Raw genomic sequence first — 21,045 nt, forward strand, 5'->3', positions numbered from 1 at the left:
TTAGGAGACACCGCACAGATCACTGAGGGACACGGGCAGGCGAAGGGCAGAATGGTGGGATCCGTGGGCTAACTTCTGTGCAAAGAAGCAGGAAGTCTATTTTTCATTGGTTTTATCGTCACAAAAGAAAACCAATGAAAGGAACCAGAGAAAACTAAGAAGAGGACTTTGAGAGCGGGAGAGAGTCTCCTGAAAAATTGTTCCAGTGTAATCCTGACCAGGGGCTTTTCAAAAAGCGGTAATTAGGAAAGCTTTTATCTTGCCAAAACATATGAAAATAAAAACACAGTTTCACACCGACAGATGCAACCACACGAAGGAATCCTGCAGATACTGCGTCGTGTACACAGAAGCACAGAGTCCAGAGTTCCACTTACAGGAAGTTTAAGAGCAGGTGAAACTGAATGAGTGACAGAAAGAGGAGGTACTGCCCTGGGGGGGGGGGGGGGTGGGTTCTGAGTGAGAAGAGGTGGGAGGAAACCTTGGACTCTGGAATGTTCTCATCTTGATCCGGGTGATGGATGCACGGGCACGGAGTGAAAATTCACCAAGCCACACCATTAAGCTAGTGCACTGAATGCACTGGGCTCTGTGTGTCTACAGGTACACACTACGCGTCTATAAAACTTTTTAACAGTATCAAAAATGAGGAATATTCAGTGATGTGATAAAAGCCCTTAAATATAATTTTAAATTAAAAAAGGTAGAACTTTACACTGATAGGGAATATAACCATACTTCTGAGTTAGAATAAGAAATAGGAGGGAAAAGGATTAAAGAGACTACACCAAAGTGGTAACTCGAGGGGCAGAATTATGTTTATACTTCACTATATTTTCAAAATTCTCTATAGTTATCAGATAAATAATTATATACATATTTTTTAAATTCAGAAAAAGTACCAATTAGATATGGGGTCTGAGGACAAAGGAAAAAAAATAAAAGTTGGCAAATTTAATTAAAAGAAACTTTAAACATTTAAAATACAACAATGTTAGTAGAAACTTGACTGAATACAAAGGGCCAGGTTAACACCCACAGGCTGTGCAAACACGGCCTGTTTATTTTACAAAGTACAAGATATCCAGAAAGGGGAGGGAAAAAACAGCCCTAAAAATCCCTGGGAAGCCAGAGAAAGCATTGTGCTGGGGTCCAGAGAGGCACGAGAAAGCGGCACGTTCTCTCGACAATAAAGAATGGCCGAACTGCTTAAACTCTGAAGGCTCAGCTTTCCAGTAGCTCTGCTCTGAGCCTTCTGATCCTAAAGATATGAAAAACCCAGAAAAGGCAGTAAAATGTAATAAGGTAACAAATCTCCAGACCCATGCTCATGTCTAGGGAAGAGTACACTAATATTTAGCTGCTAATTAATTGTTCCTTTAGTTTTTCTTTTCCCCCCAAACAATCCACTGTTAGCTATGTGAGGAGTTTCTGGTCTTCGTTCTCCACAATTAGAATTCAAAGTTGAATCCTCACTTAGCACAAGTAATTAACTCTAGATTCTCTTCCATTATCTTAAGTGGAGGTTATTTTTATGATATTAATTTCTAATGACCAAAAGGAAGAAAAATCAGGAATCCACCCCACTGTCAGGCCCTGCAGGCAAGCATCCAACATCCCCACGGGGCAGCGATGCGCCTGAGCGCACGTGGAGGAGCAGCCCGCCCCTGGCCTGGAAGCAACCGGAGGAAAGGAGAACGTGGTACTGAGTTCAGCAAAGCAAAGCTGGGCAGGTGAGGGGGGGAAGCCAAGGAGAAGCAAAACACCTGTGGCTAAAACCGCCTCCAAGAGCTTACTGCAGCCTTTCGTAGGCATTTCAGTTGGGGAAATGAAAGGAAAAAGAAATCAGGGATTTGCAAGTGATTAAGAACTGCATAAAACAGTCCGCTCAAAATCATACACCTGCTATTCAACAGATGGGTCTTTAAGTTTCGCATGACGAAACGTTTATTACGACAGAGAAACTATGAAGCACACAGCCTACAGGCTGGCGAGCAAATTCCCACGGCTTCGGCGGGGAGGAAGCAGAACAAAAATAATGCCTTTTTAAAAGTGAAGTCCTCGGTTTCATCATCACCATCATTTCCATAAGCTATTCTGGCTGCCTTCTGTCAAATTATCAAGAGCACCTAGAACTGATTAAACCTCCACGACAGTAAAATCGGACCAGAGGCCAAAGTGCACGGGGACTCCGGTGCCACTGGCACTGCTCTCCCGCGTTAGTTTTTTTTAGGCTCTCGAAACCTTAAGTAAACAAAGCCAGCAGCCAATGAAAACTAACACACCCAGAAACTCTCAGCGAAATACTGATTTCATAGTTCACAAGAGATTGTCCTGTTCCATCCACAGGTGGCCTCGCCTGGGGCTCAAGGTCGAAGGAAAACACTCCCAAACACCTTCACCGTCGATGAGGGGGAAAAAAGAGCGAGCAGGCTTCAAGCAGAGGGCAGGCACGCAGCAACCGCCCTCTCAGCCACACACATACCACCCCTGCCAATGTTCCGAAGACTGCCATGCTATTGTTTTTGCTCCTTAACTAGAAAAAAAAATCCATCCACATTTCTAGATTTCTTCAAAAATCAGATGTTTTTGAAGCTACAGGGGCCTTCAAGGTGACCAATGTCTTTACCCCTGACCTGACAGCAGCACCGCCCTTAGCCCGCTCCGCTCCACCCCACTCCGGCTGGCCAAAAAAACCTCCCCTGCAACCAGTGTTTGGATCCTCAACTAACCTTTCTGGAAAATCAGTCTGCTCAAAGAAACCTGTGACGGCAGTTTCTGCAGCTGCACCCAACAGCATCCCAACAGAGGATTTCTGAGAAATGGTCTCACTCCCAGCATCTCTAAGGACAGGCCAGGTATCAGTAACACGCGCTGGGGAGGTATTTTTGGAGAGAGGAACTTTCTGGATTTTCAGCCAATCATATCATATAGGAAGCCATCTACTGCTAGGATTAACAGTACATACAAACAAGGAAACTGCTCTCTCTCCGCCTCATAAATTATCTCATAGGTACATGTAAGTGCAGAATGAGTCACTGTGATTTGCCAAGCTGTTATCCAGATAAAAAGCTGAAAGGTCCCCCACCTGCTACCACTCCAGAACACCCTGCCAATCCTGACCAAGGCAGCAAGCCCCCTGGGCCACATGCTTCCCTCCAAAATCCACAAACAGGAAAATAAGGGTGGAGTGGGGGGTGGGGTTCTGTTTTCAAAGGCCAAGTTCTTTCCACCCGATTCCTTTAGAAGCCACTAATTTTCAGTGCTTAGATCCACTTCTTGACAATGGAAATCTGATTTTGACCTTGGAGTGAACTAATTTCCACTCATTGCACCTTCTTAAGGCTCTGGGTAAAACCTGAGGCCACAGCTTTTGCACCATACACAGACAAGAACTCTAAAAACAAGTTTCACAAAGCACTGGAAGTTGAGAGAGAGAAACCCGCGGTTTAACAGAAGAGTGGGTGTCCGCTGATTTCTTTAACACTTACCCACTCTTCAACATTGGGGGGCTGCTCATCATAAATACGTTCCTTGTCCCATAAAATGTTCGACTTGTCATACCGGTCCATCTTTCTTCGAGTTTTCACAGCAAAGAAAATTATGAGAGCAAAAGCCACAATAACCATGAACCCCAGTACAATGGCAATAGCCTGAAAAGAGATTAAAGCGAATGACATAATTAGAGTTTATTGCTGACTTTGTCCCAATCCTCGCCCTTCAAAGACCCAAGGCCCTACTCAATACGTGTGGTTTAACTCACATAACACTGATACGAATGTTACATTCTAGAAACATAAACCCTAGCCCACCCCTGTGGGGCTAAGGCTGGCAAAATGCACACGCATATACCTTGATTCAGTCCTCACAACGTGCTTAACATCAGGTAATGTTGTCACCCCCATTTCAGAATTACAGAAAACTACCCCAAAGCTTGAGCAGCAAGGGGCCATACTTTTATAAACAGATAAAAATGGCCAGTAAATTAACTCAATCATTGGCATACTTCTAAAGGGCTCGAAAACGTTATTCTCAGAAGTAGCTTTAAATACCCAGTCGTGCTTATAATCTCGTTCCTAACCCCTGCTTGGCAAATCTTTTTACACTGCATGTAAACTTCGGCCCATAGAGGATCCACCTTACCACAAATTACGCAGACATGACCTAACCAAGCTATAAGCCTGAGACGATGGACTAACGAGTGGAGTCGTTTAGTCAGCAGTGGTCTCTGTGTTAGGAGTCTCTTGTGTACTTACTAGAATGGGCCCGTGATCAGGATCCCTGCCCCTGGCTGCCCTCCTGAGTCTGAGAGGGATGTCAATGGGTTACAGAAGCCTCTCTCTGCAAATATCTAACACTGATAACCTTTTGCAAAGAAAACACGTTTTGGGTTGTCAGAGGACGATGAGGGATGAGGTGTGGTAAGACAGGCGTAGCAACCCTCACCCTATTTACCACACGTACGTCTGAATGTCAATGAGAGATGTTCTGAAAACCTACATTTGCAGGGAAAACATTTCAGTTTTCAAAACAACGGTAGTTATTGGAGAAGGTCTAACCCCAAAAGAGTGACTCGTTCAAGAAAAGAATGGGCGTTCCTGAGTCAGCGCAAAGAGAAAAACAACAAAGGAAAAAAGATTAGTAACCCAGAAACATTTCCTTAATATAATTAGGATGACATGCCACTGAAGGCAGGGTGCTCAGCCCCACCTGCACATTTGAATCACCTGGATGGCTTTTTAAAATACTGACTGACACCCTGAAAATTACAAAACACTTTAGAAAGAAATAAAGCAGCCCTAAGTAAATGGAAAGACATCCCATGTTCATGGATCAGAAGACTTGGTGTATAGAGGACCATGCTACCTGACCTAATCTACAGATTCAAAGCAATCCTTCAAAATCCTAGCTGGCTTTTTTGCAGAAATTGACAAGCTAATCCCAAAATTTGTAGGAAAATGCAAAGGACCCAGAATCCAGCCAAAACAATCTTGAAAAAGAAGAACAAAGTTGGAGAACTCCCATTTCCCATTTTTAAAACTTACCACAAAACCACAGGAACTGTGACCATGTGGTACTGGCCTCAGGACAGAAATATAAATCATGGAATCAGGTCTAGCGTTTAGAAATGAAGCCTCACCTTTATGATCAATTCATTCTTGACAAGGGTATGAAGACAATTTAATGGAGAAATGGTCCTTTCAACAAATAACACCAAGACAATTGTATATCCACATGCAAAGATGTTGGCCACTTCTTTACACCATGCCCCAAATTAATGCAAAATGGATCGCAGACCTGACTGTAAGAGCTAAAATTCTAAAACTCTTAGAAGAAAACAGGAGTCTTTGTAACCTTGAATTAAGCAAAGTGTTCTTAGATATGACATCAAAAGAATAAGCAACAAAAGAAAAATTTAGACTTCACCAAAACTAAAAACTTTTGTGCAAAGAACACCATCAAGAAAGTGAAAAGAAAATGACAAAATGGAGAGAAAATATTTGCAAATCATATATCTATGAGAGACTTGTATTCAGATACCTAAAGAATTCTTACAACTCAATAAAAAAAAATACAAATAGCCTAATTAAAAAATGAGCAAAGATTCTGAATAGCCATTTCTCCAAAGGTATATGAATGGCCAATAAGCAGAAGAAAATATGCTCAGTATCTTAGCTTATCAAGGAAATCCAAATCCAAACCAACATGAGGTGCCACTTCACACCCATGAGCACAGCTAGAATCAGACACAGACAAAAACAATGCTGGTGAGGACGTGGGGAAGCTGGAATCCTCCTATATTTCTGATAAAGGTAAAATAGTGCAACCTCATAGGAAAACAGTCTGGCAGCTCCTCAAAAGATTAACAGAGTCGCCATAAGACCCAGCAATTCCATCCCTAGGTATATACTCAACTCAAGAAATTAAAACACAGGTCCACACAAAAACTTGTACACAAGTGTTCAGAGCATTATTCCTAACAGTCAATGTGGAAAAGCCCAAACATCCATCAACTGAAGAATGGATAAATAAAAAGTGGTCTATCCATACAATGGATTATTACTCAGCAATAAAAAGGAATGAAGTCCTGGCACATGCTGTAACGTGGATGAAGCTTAAAAACGTTAACACCAAGTGAAAGAAGCCAGTCACAAAAGACTACGTATTGCGTGATTCTATTTATAAGAAATATCCAAAATGGGCAGATCTATAGGATTAGTGGATGCCTAGGTCTGGGGAATGTTAGGGAAATGAGGAGTGACTGTAATGGGGAAGGGGTTTCTTTCTGAGGTAGTGAAAATGTTCCAAAATTGATTGTGGTAATGGTTGTACAACTCTGGGAATATACCAAAAACTACTGAAGTGTACTTTAAACAGATGAATTATACGGTATGTTAATTCTATCTTAATAATGACACCCAGCCCTCCTCCTAGATTCTGAATTAACTAGTAGTGGGGCCGTGGCACCAATATTTTTTAAGAGTTCCCAAAGTAATTCTATTAAGTATCCCACGTTGAGAGCCTCTGACCCAAGGAGAGAGGGAAGGGAAAAAACCAAACCAAACCAAAACTACCCATACCTCCTGGGGATCCACCACACAATAGTGATATAAATACTGGTCCACGTAGAGTCCAGTAGCTGCAGGCGTATAGAACTGGTTGCAGAGGGCATATATTTGTGAACTGTACAGAGACCCAGAAGCCTGGGAAGTTGGGTTGACTCCCATTATATAGACAATTGTGGCGATAAACACCATGATGCCCAGGATGGCACTCACAATTATCACCATCAAGTAATATCTTCTTGTTCTAGACATTTCCGATCTTATAACGCTGGTAACAAATATCACCAGCGCAGCAATGAAACAAAAGGCAGCCATGGCCAGGAGGAAGCCCTTGGCTGCTCTTGGATCTGTGTAGGCTCCATAGCCATAACTGTAGCCATAGCCATAGCCACCGAAGCTGCTGCCAAAGCCAGTTCCTGCATAAGGGTACCCGATGCCACCTCCCAGCAAGGAGGATCCATAGCCTCTGTCCCAGGCAAGAGTGGAAGCGACACAGGCAAAGATGGCAATGCACATCACGATGATGAGCATAGACAGGATGCGAATCACTCCTGGGGGAGAGGTCCACTTATAGAAGTGAAGAATCTCGTCTTCTGGGTAGAAAGAGTACGCCGGCTGAGACAGCATCGGTCGAACGTGCATCTCTCCGCCATATATGTCATTGCTTGGTGCGTAATGATTGGGTTTGCTGAAAAGCACATGAAAGCAACATCAAAAGTTAGCACTTTTTGACAGTAAGCAGAAAGAACGCATAAAATACTTGGAAAAATTTAAACAAACCATTGGCAAATAAAACTATTACTAGTGCTGCCCCACGGCAACAGGGCAATTTCTGTCCCCCTAAAATTCAAATGTCGAGATCCTGGAAGAGGGCCCTCTCCAGAACCTGACCACGCTGGGGCCGGGTCTCAGACTTCCAGCCTCCAGAGCTGTGAGAACAAATTTCTGTTGTTTATAAGCCATGCAGGCTGTGGTACTTCGTTACAGCAGCCCGGACTGATTCAGACATCCACTGAACGGTAAACGTATCTGTGCATCAGAATCATCAGGAGGGTCTGTTAAAACAGAGACTGTCGGCCCCCATCCCCACATCTGCTGATTCTGAAGCTCTGGGGTAGGACAAGTTTCCAAGATGCTGCTGAGCTGCAGGCCTGGGAACCACACACTGAGCATGACTGCTCTGGTTTCTATGAAACAAAGGTTCTCAAATTTGTTGCATATTAGCATCCCCTGGGGACTGGGCTACAGATGGCACTCCACACCAGTTAAATTATAACCCCTGGGGCCGGGACCCACGCAGTTTAGAACAATGGTGTCTACCCTTCTGCCTGTGACCTGAGACTGGGGCATTCAGACAGGACACCTACACTGGCCCACCCAGTCACCTGCCATTGCTGGCAGCCTCACTCTCCTACCTAACAAAGCACATTCATTCATTTATTCATTTGACTCCAGCTGTTTACCGGAGCGGGCAGGCTGACGTGTGCTGGGCACAGGGACTCAACCACAAACAGGACAGTCTCAGTCCAGGCCCCTCACAGAGCTGAGTCCCTGTCGGGCAGCAAGACATTAAACAAACACTATCCAAGGGGCAGTTAGTTACGGCAAGAGCCATCGAGTAAATCAGGCCTGTGGTGAGGGCCCAGCAAGGGTGTGGATCTTGAATCTTCTTTATGAAAACACTCTGCCAACTTAGCAACTCCATCACAAGCACACTGCTGGGGACAGACACACAGATGTGTGGATACACTGACTCTAAGAACTGAGGGTCCAGAGGAGACGAAACTCAATTCCTAACCCAACACAGCCGCCTGTGTCTTTGCCACCGTTTCCACACACCACCTTCCTCACTCCAAAGCAGGACATCTTACTACTGGGTGCTGCTAACAGGGGCAGTCCAAGAAAGCACCTGCGTGAAGAAGGAATAGAAACTGGAGAGAATGCTGACAAGCTGGTCTTTGAGAATGTCAAGGGTGAAATTCCACAACCCTCCACTTGAATGTTTGGGTGTTGAGGACAGTGTAGCTCTGAGCATCCTTGAACGTGTATCCTGATAGACACGCACTTATTCTCTAGGATATATGCCCGGAGGTGGAATTTCTGGGTCAAAGTTTTTTTATCTGAATTCAGCTCTACTAGATAATGTCAAACTGTTTTCCAAAATGATTGTAGCATTTTTTTATACTCCCGTTAACACTGTAGCGTTCACAGAAGCATTCCTTATCTAAACCCCAACCTGGAAACAGTTCCAGTGTCCACCTACAGCGGAACGCATAACTGCGATACATCCCTACAACGGAACGCCACAGGTGTGCCATCTACTCTGGCAGTCACAGGCCACACGGATCGACTGAGCACTTGAAATGAGGCTGGTCCAAACCGAGATGTGCCATTAAGTACAAGATACACAGTATCATAGTATGAAAAGACGTAACATCACCAAGAAAGAACCCTAATATTAACTATGGACTTTGGCCAATAATGTTGTGTCAATGTCAGTTCATCAATTGCAACAAACGCACCACTCTGGTGGTGGATGTTGATAATGGGGGAGGCTGTGCAGGTGCAGAGCAGAGGGCATATGAGAAATCTCTGTACCTTTTGCTCAATTTTGCTGTGAACCTAAAACTGCTCCAGAAAATAAAGACTGTAAAAAAAAGAATGTCAACTATCTCATGAGTCAGTGTTTATATCAGTCACATGTTGAAATGATAATATTTTGGGTATATTGAGCTAAGTGAAATATATTATTAAAATTTACTTCTTTTATTTTTAATACGATTACAAGAAAACATAAAATTACATGTATGGCTCGCAATATATTTCTATAGCACTGCTCTGAAGCAAAAAATGAACTACAAATACATGCCAATCAATCCTCTAAGTGATGTTGAAAGAAACAAGACGGAAAAGGATACATACAGCATCTTACATTCATGTAAGGTTTAAAAACAAGAAAAACTAAAACGTATTGCTTAGGATGTATAAAGTGATAAAATAATAAAGAAAAGCAAGTGACGACCCTATGTCATCAATGTGGCTCCCGGGAAAGAAGAGGACGCAGAGAAGGCCTTTGAGGTGTTCTGTCTTGACCTTGGTGACCACTCTGCTTTGTCCTTATTCATCCTCTCACACACACCTTCTGCGCCCTTCCTCTGTGTGTGCTGTATTTCACCACTGCTCACAAAAGCAGACAAAGTAAGTACCAGGTTAATGGAGCCCTACTCAGTTACTATATTCTCCAGCACACTGTAAGGACACACCATCACCAACAACGTCCCTACCATGTTCAGGCATTAGTCAAGCGGCTGTATAGTAGGAACACAACCCCTACTGCAGGTATCAAAGTTAAAACTATAAACTACGGGCGAGCCTCTGTGGCCTGGTGGTTAAGCTTGATGCGCTCCACTCTAGTGGCTGGGTTCAGTTCCAAGGCACTGACCTACAACACTCGTCTGTCAGTGGCCAGGCTCTGGCTGCAGCTCACATATAAAAAGAGGAAGATTGGCAGTGGATGTTAACTCAAGGCGAAATCTTCCTCGGCAAAAGAAAAAAAAAAAGCTACAAACTACTTAAAGCAGGATGTATAATGTTTGATAGCAAATTAAAATTTAAGAATGCATTGTTAAATTCCCAAATGACTACGGACACCAAGGACCCTCGATTGTGCTTCCTGTTTTATATAACGGCAGGACTCACTCTTAAAATTGCAGTATGGAAACCATCACGCTAAGCGAAAGAAGTGAGCCACAAAAGACCACACACTGTATGATTCCATTCACATGAAACGGACGCAACAGAAACCCTAGCACCAGAAGGGAGGCTGGCGGCAGCCTAGAACGGGGAGACGGGGAGTGACTGCTGACGGGCAGGGGCTTCTCTGGGCAGGGGGTGATGAAAATGTTCTCAAACTGATGGTGGTGATGGGTGCACAACTGCGTGAATACACTAAAACCACTGACCTGTCCATCCTAAATGGGCGAACTGGATGGTGTGTGAATTATATCTCAATAAAGGTATTATTTAAAAAACTGACAATATGTTGCCAACGGTCATCTAAACAAGGCACTGACATGGAAGCTTCATACCATCTGTGAAAAACAAAACGGAATAAATGTACACACGAATATAAGCCTTGAGGACACTGAAGCCAACATTAAAAACAGGTGACAACAGTTGCCTCTGCAGAGAAAAAGTCACGCTAGAAGCTGAGGGCAAGAGGGAAACTCGCTTTTCACTGTACACCCTTCGGTTCAATCTAAATTTACAAAGGCACATAATATGTTTAAAAGCAAACAAACATTTAATAGATGAAAGTTTCAACCAAACATATTGTTTACACGTGACAGACAAAAAAAAAGAAAAAAACATTAAAGAATCATTTACTTACAACTCATCCGGTCTATAAGGAGGTGGACTTTCCAAAGGCCTCGATGACATGGCTGACGTCAACGGTCACCTGATCCTCAGGATAAGCAACGCCCTGGAGCTCCCAAGATAAGTGATCTAAGCAACACAAGGAGGGCACCAGCATTACTCCCCAGCTCAGAGTTTCCTTGCATCACTCAGGAAACTGATACCAATCTTAAGTAGCCGTGGGTACTGCTCTTGTCCTTCCACCGCCACTCTTACACGTGGGCCGTTAATCCCGTGAGCACAGGAACCACGCAGCCGGGCAATTGTCCTGGCACCTAGGTCAGCACATGGCTGCCACACAAATATTGTTTAAACTTAAAACTCTAAATTGTAGTAATGAAAATTTCACAAAGCTTCTACAGCATAGGTGAAAAATGGAATTCCTTAAAACAGTCACTTCAAAGTACAAGGAAGATGTGTAAAAGGAAAGAAAATTTCTTAAAATACATTGTTTCATATTACTTATGAACATTCATATAAAATGAGAACGTGTATCAAAGTGCATAGATAGCGGGGTCCAGCGCATCGTAACCCCTCAGCGTTAACTTAAGTATAATCTGCTTTAAAAGAATGCCTTATTGGGGCTGGCCCGTGGCCGAGTGGTTAAGTTCGCGAGCTCCACTGCAGGCGGCCCAGTGTTTCGTTGGTTCGAATCCTGGGCGCGGACATGGCACTGCTCATCAGACCACGCTGAGGCAGCGTCCCACATGCCACAACTAGGAAGACCCACAACAAAGAATATATACAACTATGTACCGGGGGGCTTTGGGGAGAAAAAGGAAAAAAATAAAATCTTTAAAAAGAAAAAAAAAAGAATGCCTTATCATTAGAAATGATTAGCATACGCATCTACGGATGGTGGCATTGTGGGCATTTTTCCCTTCTCTCCTTTTCCAAGTCTTCAAAATTGAGCACAATTTTTACAAGAGGGGAAAAGCATTAAGCACACTAATCTAAGAGAAAAGCAGAAGGATTTCGTCCTAAAATTCCTCCAAGCAAAAGCCCCTAAACACCGCAGAGGCAATTTCACTCAGGCAACAAGTGCCTAGGACCTGCCTACACTACCGTACACGGTGGGAGCCCACGGGCCGAAGGGCGGGACCGGTGCTCCAGAGGGTCACACACGAAGCCAACCACAACTCCAACAGGCATTGTTTTGAGTGGAACTACATGCGAAAGTGCAGCCGGGGATAAGAGGGGAGACAGAGAGACAAGGTGGAAGCTGCGGGTGGGGGAAAGGGTCAGGGAGGAAGGACACTCGAGCAAGAGCTATAATCTGGGTATATTCAGAGTCTTGTACTTTTTCCTTTTCAAATAAGGTCTGTGCAATTGCACATTTCTATGTTAGGACAGTACATCAAACTCACACTCTTTAAACTCTGCTCTTCAAAATCAATGGCAACTATTCTCCACATCCTTAAGGACAGTCAATTCCAAATTTCTTAGAATAAAATATTGCCCAAATGTGTATTAGGTAAAACCTCAAAGATGGAAATATAGTGAATGTTAATAACACCAACACAATTAGCATAATTTTCCAAACACAGGAAAGAGAAACTTCTCTCCATCGTTTTATTTTTAAAAACTGCTTTACTGAAGTATAACGTACAGCAAAGTACAAAAATGGTAAGAGTATGCAGCCCCATAACAAGCACCCAAATACACATATAAGCGAGCAATTTAGGCCAAAGTGTTACAGTGCTAGGAAAGTATAGATTAAGTCTTACTACCTAAAGTTCAGAAAGAAACATTAAGAAAAACTGAATTTAAACGCTCTTCCATGTGGGACCCTATTCCTGAAGCTGAATGTCAAATACTGACAAACTGACCTTGGAAGAATCTTATCTTTCTAGAGCTAGAGCTCACTCACTCAAGACTATGCCAAAAACTCCAGGCTCAACGGTAGGTTTTGAAAATTCCAAATTAATCCAGACTCAGTCTGAAGTTTAAGTTTTGTCAAAAGTCCAGACAACAGAGGGCCAGCCCCGTGGCTGAGTGGTTAAGTTTGCGTGCTCTGCTTCAGTGGCCCAGGGTTTCACTGGTTCAGATCCTGGGCATGGACCTAGCACCACTCATCAAGCTACGCTGTGGTGGCGTCTGCACAGACGAACTAGAATGACTTACAACCAGGATATACAACTGTGTAATGGGGCTTTGGGGAGAAAAAAAAAAGAGGACGATTGGCAACAGATGTTAGCTCAGGGCCAATCTCCCTCACCAAAAAATCCAGACAACAAAAACCCTTTCTAAACTGCTAGTTCCTGGCCTCAGTTTAGCTGTCATGTCTCCTCTCGTAGCAGAGATTTTAAATCATGACGCAAATAATTCTAGAAAGCTCATTAAGAAGAAGTCACGCCACACCAACTGCATTCCCTTCCTTGAGAAGGTTACCAGACTGGCAGAGGAAGGGCGTGCAGAGAGTCCCGAGGACCTCAAGCATATCCCTGTGTAGACAGTGTGGCTGGGCAGATTCCTACAGGGCTGAATAATGGAACTAATTAGGACAAAATAATGGACCATTTATGCCCATCGGGAGGAGGCCTCTAGTGGTGACCAGACGAGGTGGACAAGCTGATCCAGAGGTGCAGGTGAAACACGGGACAGGATGACTAACCTGCTGGCGACGAGGACATGAAGACTGGTCAAGTTCCCTGGAGGCCTGAATGATGGCCAAGACAAACCAGTGGTTTTGACCACTCACAGTCTGAGAGGACAAGGTCCTCATCTTCTGTAAGCCTCACAACCCTCCCCCGTCAAAGGAGGATTATCCTGACCTCTGGGCTGGGACAGGAAGAAGCTAATGTATTAAGGAACACGAGCAAAGCAGTCACAGCGAAGTGGTACCCTGAAGGTGAGACAGTTCAGGGTTCAGCCTCTTAGATACATTGTACCCATTTCCAAATACTGGACAGCCACATGCAAAGGAATGAAACTAGACCCCTATCTTACACACACACACACAAACATTAACTCAAAATGGAGTAAAGACTTCAATGTAATACCTGACACTATGAAACTTCTAGAAGAAAACATAAGCAGTATGCTCTTTGACATCAGTCTCAGCAGCATATTTTCAAGTACCATGTCTAACCAGGCAAGGGAAACAATAGAAAAAATAAACAAATGGGATTACATCAAACTAAAAAGCTTCTGCACAGCAAAGGAAACCATCAACGAGATGAAAAGACAACCTAACAATTGGAAGAAGATATTTGCAAATCATATATCTAATAGGGGGTTAACACCCAGAATATACAAAGAACTCATACAACTCAACAACAACAAAAAACCCAATTAAAAAATGGGCAGAGGATCTGAACAGACATTTTTCCAAAGAGGATACAGAGACAGCCAACGGGCACATGAAAAGATGTTCACCATTGCTAATTATTAGGGAAATGCAAATCAAAACTATGAGATATCACCTCACGCCCATCAGAACAGCTATTATTAAAAAGAGAAGAATGACAAGTATTGGAGAGGATGTGGAGAAAAGTGAACCTCATACACTGCTGGTGGGAGTGCAAACTGGTACAGCCACTATGGAAAGCAGTATGGAGATTCCTCAAAAAATTAAGACTAGAACTACCCCATGATCCAGCCATTCCACTCCTGGGTATTCAAAGAACATGAAAAACTAATTTGAAAAGATACACACACCCCTATGTTCACTGCAGCATTACTCACAATAACCAAGACTCAGAAACAACCTAAGTGCCCATCAACAGACGAATGGATAAAAAAGCTGTGGTGTATGTATGTGTATATATATATATGTGTATACACACACACACACACACACACACAACAGAACACTACTCATCCATAAAAAAGATGAAATCTTGCCGCTTGCAACATGGATGGACCTTGAGGGCATCATACTAAGCAAACTAAGTCAGAAAGAGAAAGTCAAATACTGTATGATTTCACTCCTGAGTAGAAAATGAACAAACACAGAGATACAGAGAACAAACTGGTGGTTACCGAGGCGGAGAGGGTTGGGGGCGGGCAAAAGGGGTAACGGGGCACCTGTATACCGTGACGGATGGAAACTAGAATTCGGGTGGTGAACACGAAATAGTCTACACAGAAGTCAAAATATAATGACAAACATCTGAAATTTATAGAACGTTATAAATCAACGCTACCTCAAGCAAAAGAATTTTAAAAGAAATTTAAAACAAAAAAAAAATTAATACAAGTACTGGCTAAGGAAGATTTGGCTTCAGAGCTGCTCATTTTTACAAGTGCACTTCCGTGGCGCAAATTTCCACAAAAGCTAACAAGCTATCCCAAACACAGGCAGTAGTCACAGAGACGGTGCTGAGACCCAGGAGACATACAGTTATCCAAAAAACAAACCTCTGCATCACCGTGAAACTTGCACATCATGTTCCAACGAGGCGCCTCCCCAGGAGGGGGACTAAGATTGTTAAGGATCTAGAAAAACCATGTCTTAAGACAAATGATTGGAAAAACAGGAAATGCTTGGCCTGGAGAACTCAAGATTAGAAGACCCACTATGGCAGCCTTCAAATTTCTGAGGGGCTGTCTCGTAGTCCTAGAAAGGGTTCTTTGAGAAAACAGAAAAACACCACACGGTCAGGTTTCATCTCCATGTTAGGAAGTCTCTCCCTCACTGTGACCCCACACACCCTCCAAAAATAACAAATAACAACTTGATCTCACACTGTTTATGCACCAACTTGATCTCACAGTGTTTATGCACCAACTTGATCTCCCGCTGCTTATGCACAGCTTCAGTTGTCTGGTATTGGGTGGGGGGAGGGCCGTGGCTTGGCCTGGGGGCTTCTAATGTCTCTTTCAAGGCAGCCTGTGACTGTGCATCAAGGCCCCAGCAAATGGAGAAAGAGGACCCAGAACAGACCGTTGTCCAGGGCCCAGCACAGCCACATGAGCGGGATCTAGTCAATAAATACACGCTGAGCGAAGGAAAAAATAAAATGAGGAGTGAAAGGCCACAGGATCCAGCCCGAGGGGTCAGTGGTCACTTCACAGAACCGGTGTCATGAGAGTGATGGGGACACAGGCAAACAGCTGAATTCGAGTCAGGGGCAAAGGGAAGCAGAAGACCCTTGTTGAATACGTTAAGCTGAAAGCCAGCGAACATTAAAACCTTAAAAAAGTTCTCCCCTTGAAAATGTTTACTAGCCAAAAGCTGTCTTAATAGAAAACTAAGCTAAGGTGAAACAGAAAAGCTTGAAAATGCTATGCTGCAAAAGCATCTTTAAAGCAAACTGTCAATAAGTGAAAAGTGAACTTGATGTTATTTCAGGGCAGTCTGTTCCTTTCTGACCACACGTAGCAATAGCTGATTTGCCTTTAAGAAATTTAAGTTGTGTCTGATATTAAACGGTTCTATCTAGATCATAGGCGCATCATTAGTAAAGTGCCTAAGATTCTGAAATTAAGCACATTTTTGAAAGAGACTAGCTATGTGTCAGAAAGTGCGTTTTAATAAACTCTCCAGATTCCTCTTAGGCACACCATATATTCTGAGAATCATGCCCTAGAATAAGGGCATCAACCAAGGAGGGCCTTGATCTCCTGGGCTGCCTGTCTGGAACGCCCAGATCTTTACGTGACAGGTGCCTGCTATTGTTCACGTCTCAGCTCAAACGTCACCTCTTCAGAGATGCCCTCCTAGTCACTCACTCCATCTGCCAAACCTGTTTTATTTTCAGGGCAAATTTCCCCGATAACTAAGTTCTTTTCTCTTTTAACTGCCACTATCTCCACTCCAACTGGAATACCAGCTTCACAAGCACTTAGAGGTCTGTCTTGACCATCACTCTTATTCCTGATCCCCAGAACCAGTCCCTGGTACCAAGTGGTATCCATTAATGTTTGATTTATAAAAATCAACAGTCCATACTGGAGTTGCTCAGAGTTAGGATTTCAATCCAGCAGTGAACGCCTTGAAGTTCTTAGCACAACTAACACCCAGTAAACATATTCCTTCAAGTTAAATTCAACAAAAGCAGTTAAGTGCTGACAGTCTGAGGGAGAGGAGAGAAAAGGGACGGAGACATCACCGCGTGGGCACCACCTGTAAGAGCGTCACCTGGGAGCCCGTGAGGAAGGCAGAGTCCCAGGCCACTCCCCACCCTGGACCTAGGAACCAGAACCTGCAGTTTCCTAAAATCACTCGTGATTCACACCATAATCAAGAGTGGGAAGCACTGGGTTTCAGAACAGCTGCAACCCAGAGGCTACAACAAAAGGTCTAACAAAAATCTGCCACCCCTTTTTACCCTAATATTTCCATAAATAGTGTGGGGGAAAAAAGCCCACTAAATACTCTACTCAAGCAAGCCTTGAATGCAACTGAAGAAAACATCCCTCTGGGAGGTTCCTGGACAGGTGAGAGACATTGTATCAGTTAATTTACGTGTTAAAAGTAACCTTTTATCATTTTCAAAGGGCAATATTTCTAAAATTATCTTTAGAAGAAAACAGGACTAATTTCACCTTTACGTCCAGCAAGATGCAGAAACCTTGTGGGAAGCCATAGGGACTAGTCAAAGGTAGATCATTCGAGAAAAACTCCCCAAATCTGGTTCTGTGCTGGAATGTCAAGGACTGTGGCTTCTCTGATACACCTTCCCCGAAGAGCGGAGGGGGTCTCCCAGCCAGCTGCATTTCTAACTCGCGCCCCGAAAGTGTGTCCTCGCCTTTACAATGGAGTTCGGGTAAGATCCGCCTTTTAGAGTCGTGGGGAGGATTAAACGACAGAAAGCGCAAAACGCTTTTATATTTTTTGCGGGGCGTAAGGCGCACAGTGCCCCGCGCACAGCAGCACGGCCCCTCATGTCCCTCGACAGCCTGGACGCTGCCGGTCTCCCAGCCTCCCCTCCATCACCCGACACAGGAGACACCTAACAACGAAATAAACGCAAAACTACAAAAAGCAGAAGAGCTGCTTCGTCCGAGGAGGCCTCTATCACTGTGGCGCCTCCATTTAAACTGTCTACATCAAAACCCCAGAAAGAGAAAATAAAGATTCGTATGTACATTGCAAAAGAAACATTGTTACACTTGGGAACCCGTAGTTTGAGAAATCTACGTCCCTCTGGAAACAACTGGTTTTCAATCCCAGGAAGAATCACCGGAAGTGCCTTAATGGGAAGGATTCTCTTTTCCAGGAATCCCAAGAATACACCAGTGGAGCGTGAGGGCCACACACTCCCCTGGAAGCTGCCTCCTCCCCGCCCCGGGCATTCCCCGGGTGGGCGGTCAGGCAGGCCCCGCGGCCGGCCTCAGGATGCCCCGCTTCTCCGGGGTCGCGAGGGGACACCTGCTCTCCAGCCCCGGCCCACTGCGGCCTCCACCCACCTGTCCCGGTCCGCAGGCTGCGCGCGGGGCCGGCCCCTGCCTGGTCTCCAGCCCCCGGCGGCCGGGCCGAGCCGAGCGCCCCGGGCCGAGCAGGGCCGCCCCGCTGAGGCTCCGGAGCGGAGCCGCTTCCTCGAAGTCCTGCAGCCTCCCTCACTCGACGCTCGCTCCCCGCCCGGCGTCGACCCGCGGCTCGCACAACCCCCACCAAGTGGACTCGAAACTGCCGCCGGCCCCCAGGTCTCCAGCACACTTCCCGGATTAAACCGGCCACCCACCCTCGGGCCCGGGAGACGCAAAGGGGTGGGGTCGGGAATGGCCAGGTCCCCCGGGCCCAGCTGCCCCGCCCCGGCCGGCGAGCGGCCCCCTCGCTCCAACCCGCGCTCAGGACCCGGCACAGCCGGGCTGCGCCCCTCTCCCTGCGGACCCCCCAGAACTGGATCCAGGGGGCTGATCGCAGGATTCCCGCTGCGCACGGACCTCCCGCCCCCTAAGAGCGAAAAGTTGCCCGCGCCGCCCGGGCGTCTGCAGCTTCGCGCGCTTCGGCCGAGGGAGCTGATGGGCGGCTCCGGACGGCCCTCGAGGGAGGCCGCCCCCAGGCCAGCCCCGCGCCGCTGCCCCCCGGCCCGCGCGTCCCAGCCCCCGAAGCCGGCCGCCCCGCTCACCTGGCCGACGGCGGGACCGAGGAGCGCGCTCACCTGGCAGGCGCACCTGACGCCGTGCGGGCCGCCGGCACGTAACCCAGCCCGGCTAAGGACCCGGCCCCCTCCTCCTCCTCCTCTGCCTCCTCCCCATCCAGTTACCCCTCCCCTTCCCCCACCCCGGCCGCCCGGCCCCCGGGCATGCGCACCAGCGCCAGGCCCAGGTGGCCGAGGTCCGCGCCCCGCGCCCCACCTGCCGCGCCCCGGCTGGCTCCCCCGGAGTCCCGCCGCCTCCGCGGAAGAAGGAGAAAGGGGAGGTGGACGCTGGCGAGAGGGTGTGGCGGCGCCGCCTCCTCTCTCGGTGACCCCTTCACCTGAAACTCCGATGGGAGGGGAAGGGGCGGAGGAGGCGGCGGGAGGAACCGGCCCTGCCCGCACCCCGGCCGCGCCGGGTTAAAGGAGCCGCGCCGCGCCCGGCCGAGGGTGGGGCCCGGGCGCACGGCGGGGGCTCGGCTCTGCGGGGCGGGCGGTCCTGGCCCCCCGGGCGCGCTCCGAGCTCCGCGGGCTCGGGTGGGGCGGTGGTGGACGGTTTGGCGCGCGAGGTCTAGAGGGGACTCTCTTCCTCCCGAAGAGTGTCCACGGGCGCTCAGTGCGTCCTCACGCACTTTCCTGCTCCAAAAATTTGGCTGAAGTTTTGTTGGAAAGTAGCATCCAGATGTGGAAGATTTTCAAAAGTCGTGCGTAAATTTAGGAACTAGATCCAGAAAAAAGACGATTACTCAGGGTGGTCAACTGAAGGTGAAGTGCTGTAGATATGGTGTCGGTGAATTTGCCGTCAAAATGAAGTACGTACCACGGTGTACGTTACTACCACCTCAGCATCCACACCCCCTCCGCAAGTCCAGCTCTGATATGAGTCAGGCTCGGCTCTTGGGGGACTGGAACTGTGTTAACATTCTCTTTGGCTTTAAAAAAAAAAAAAAAAAGCTCTCGTTCTGTGCGCTATGTTGTATTTCTTGATCTGGAGGCTGGTTCCAAAGGAGTGTTTATTTAGGAAAATTCGTAGTCTACACCTAACAATGTGTACACGTTTCTAGATGTATGTTGTATTTCAACGTATACTTTTTAATTGTACTCCAGAATGTGGCAATTTTAGTTCTCGCGATTTACCCTTCCGCGTTGAAGGCTATAATTTTAAGTTTCTTAAAGCCTGCTTCACTTTGTGTTCCAGCCTGGAATGTCGGCCTTGCTGGTACCTTTCTGTCCGGTCCTGCCCACTGCTCTGCCTTCAATTAAGAGCTTAGAGTGTGACTGTCCCATACGTTAGATCTTAAGGCATAACTCAATACTTAAGGAAGTAAAAGCATTATATAAATAGAAGGTATTTTAAATGATGGTGGCCTTAATGGGTAATTAATCTAATTGGCATTGTTTTCGAGGAAGTCGTTGCTACAATTGTGTTAATGCGGCTGCCGAGTTTTGAAAGATGCAGTTTAAATTGGTGGTGTTACCCCTGGGGGAGTCGAGTTAATCCTCTTAGTGCTCCTGTCAGATTACTGAGATCTCCAAACATTCCACTCGGTTTATAATTAACAGGGAACATTTCCTAATACTCTCAGACTTTTAAACACATGTCTATTATTTTATGGCGTACTTTGACATGTTCTGAAGAGGAGAACTTGCAGTTTTCCCCCACTTGAAATTGAAATACATTTCATGTATCATAAGATTCACCCTTAATTTTAAAGTGTGCACACAAGTCAGTGGTTTTTAGTTTATTTACAAGGATGTACAACTATCACTACCACCTAATTCCAGAATATTTTCATCAGCCCCAAAGAAGCCCCGTGTCCATTTGCAGTCACTCCCCACTTCCCCAGTGCCTCCAGACCCCAGCAGCCACTAACCCACTTTCTGTCTGTATTGATTTGCCCATTCTGGACATTTTACACAATGGATAATACAATCTGTGGCCTTCTGTGTCTGGCTTCTTTCACTTAGCATCATGTTTTCAAGATTCATTTGTGTTGTAGTACCTACCAGTACTTCATTCCTTTTCATGGCTGAAT

At 45.8% G+C, this 21,045-nt stretch overlaps 1 protein-coding gene across 15 annotated transcripts in view; it reads right to left on the reverse strand.

Annotated features, from left to right (window-relative positions):
• OCLN (occludin) overlaps positions 1–19,522 on the reverse strand; it is a 48,690-nt gene extending 29,168 nt beyond the window's left edge. Inside the window, exons 1-5 of one of the 15 annotated variants that reach the window (XM_070233512.1) lie at positions 19,230–19,522; positions 10,957–11,072; positions 10,529–10,657; positions 6,582–7,254; positions 3,492–3,653 (exon numbers count right to left, since the gene is read on the reverse strand). In XM_070233512.1, coding sequence (XP_070089613.1) covers positions 3,492–3,653; positions 6,582–7,254; positions 10,529–10,536 — 843 coding nt within the window. In that variant the 5' untranslated portion in view covers positions 10,537–10,657; positions 10,957–11,072; positions 19,230–19,522. Of the gene's footprint in view, positions 1–3,491; positions 3,654–6,581; positions 7,255–10,528; positions 10,658–10,956; positions 11,075–18,338; positions 18,633–19,000; positions 19,168–19,229 lie in introns of those variants that run through there. The other 14 variants (XM_070233510.1, XM_070233513.1, XM_023618241.2 and 11 more) reach the window with 14 other exon arrangements.
• Between the last annotated feature and the right edge of the window lie 1,523 nt (positions 19,523–21,045).

Source organism: Equus caballus, chromosome 14 (assembly GCF_041296265.1).
Source record: "Equus caballus isolate H_3958 breed thoroughbred chromosome 14, TB-T2T, whole genome shotgun sequence".
Taxonomy (NCBI): Eukaryota; Metazoa; Chordata; class Mammalia; order Perissodactyla; family Equidae; genus Equus; species Equus caballus.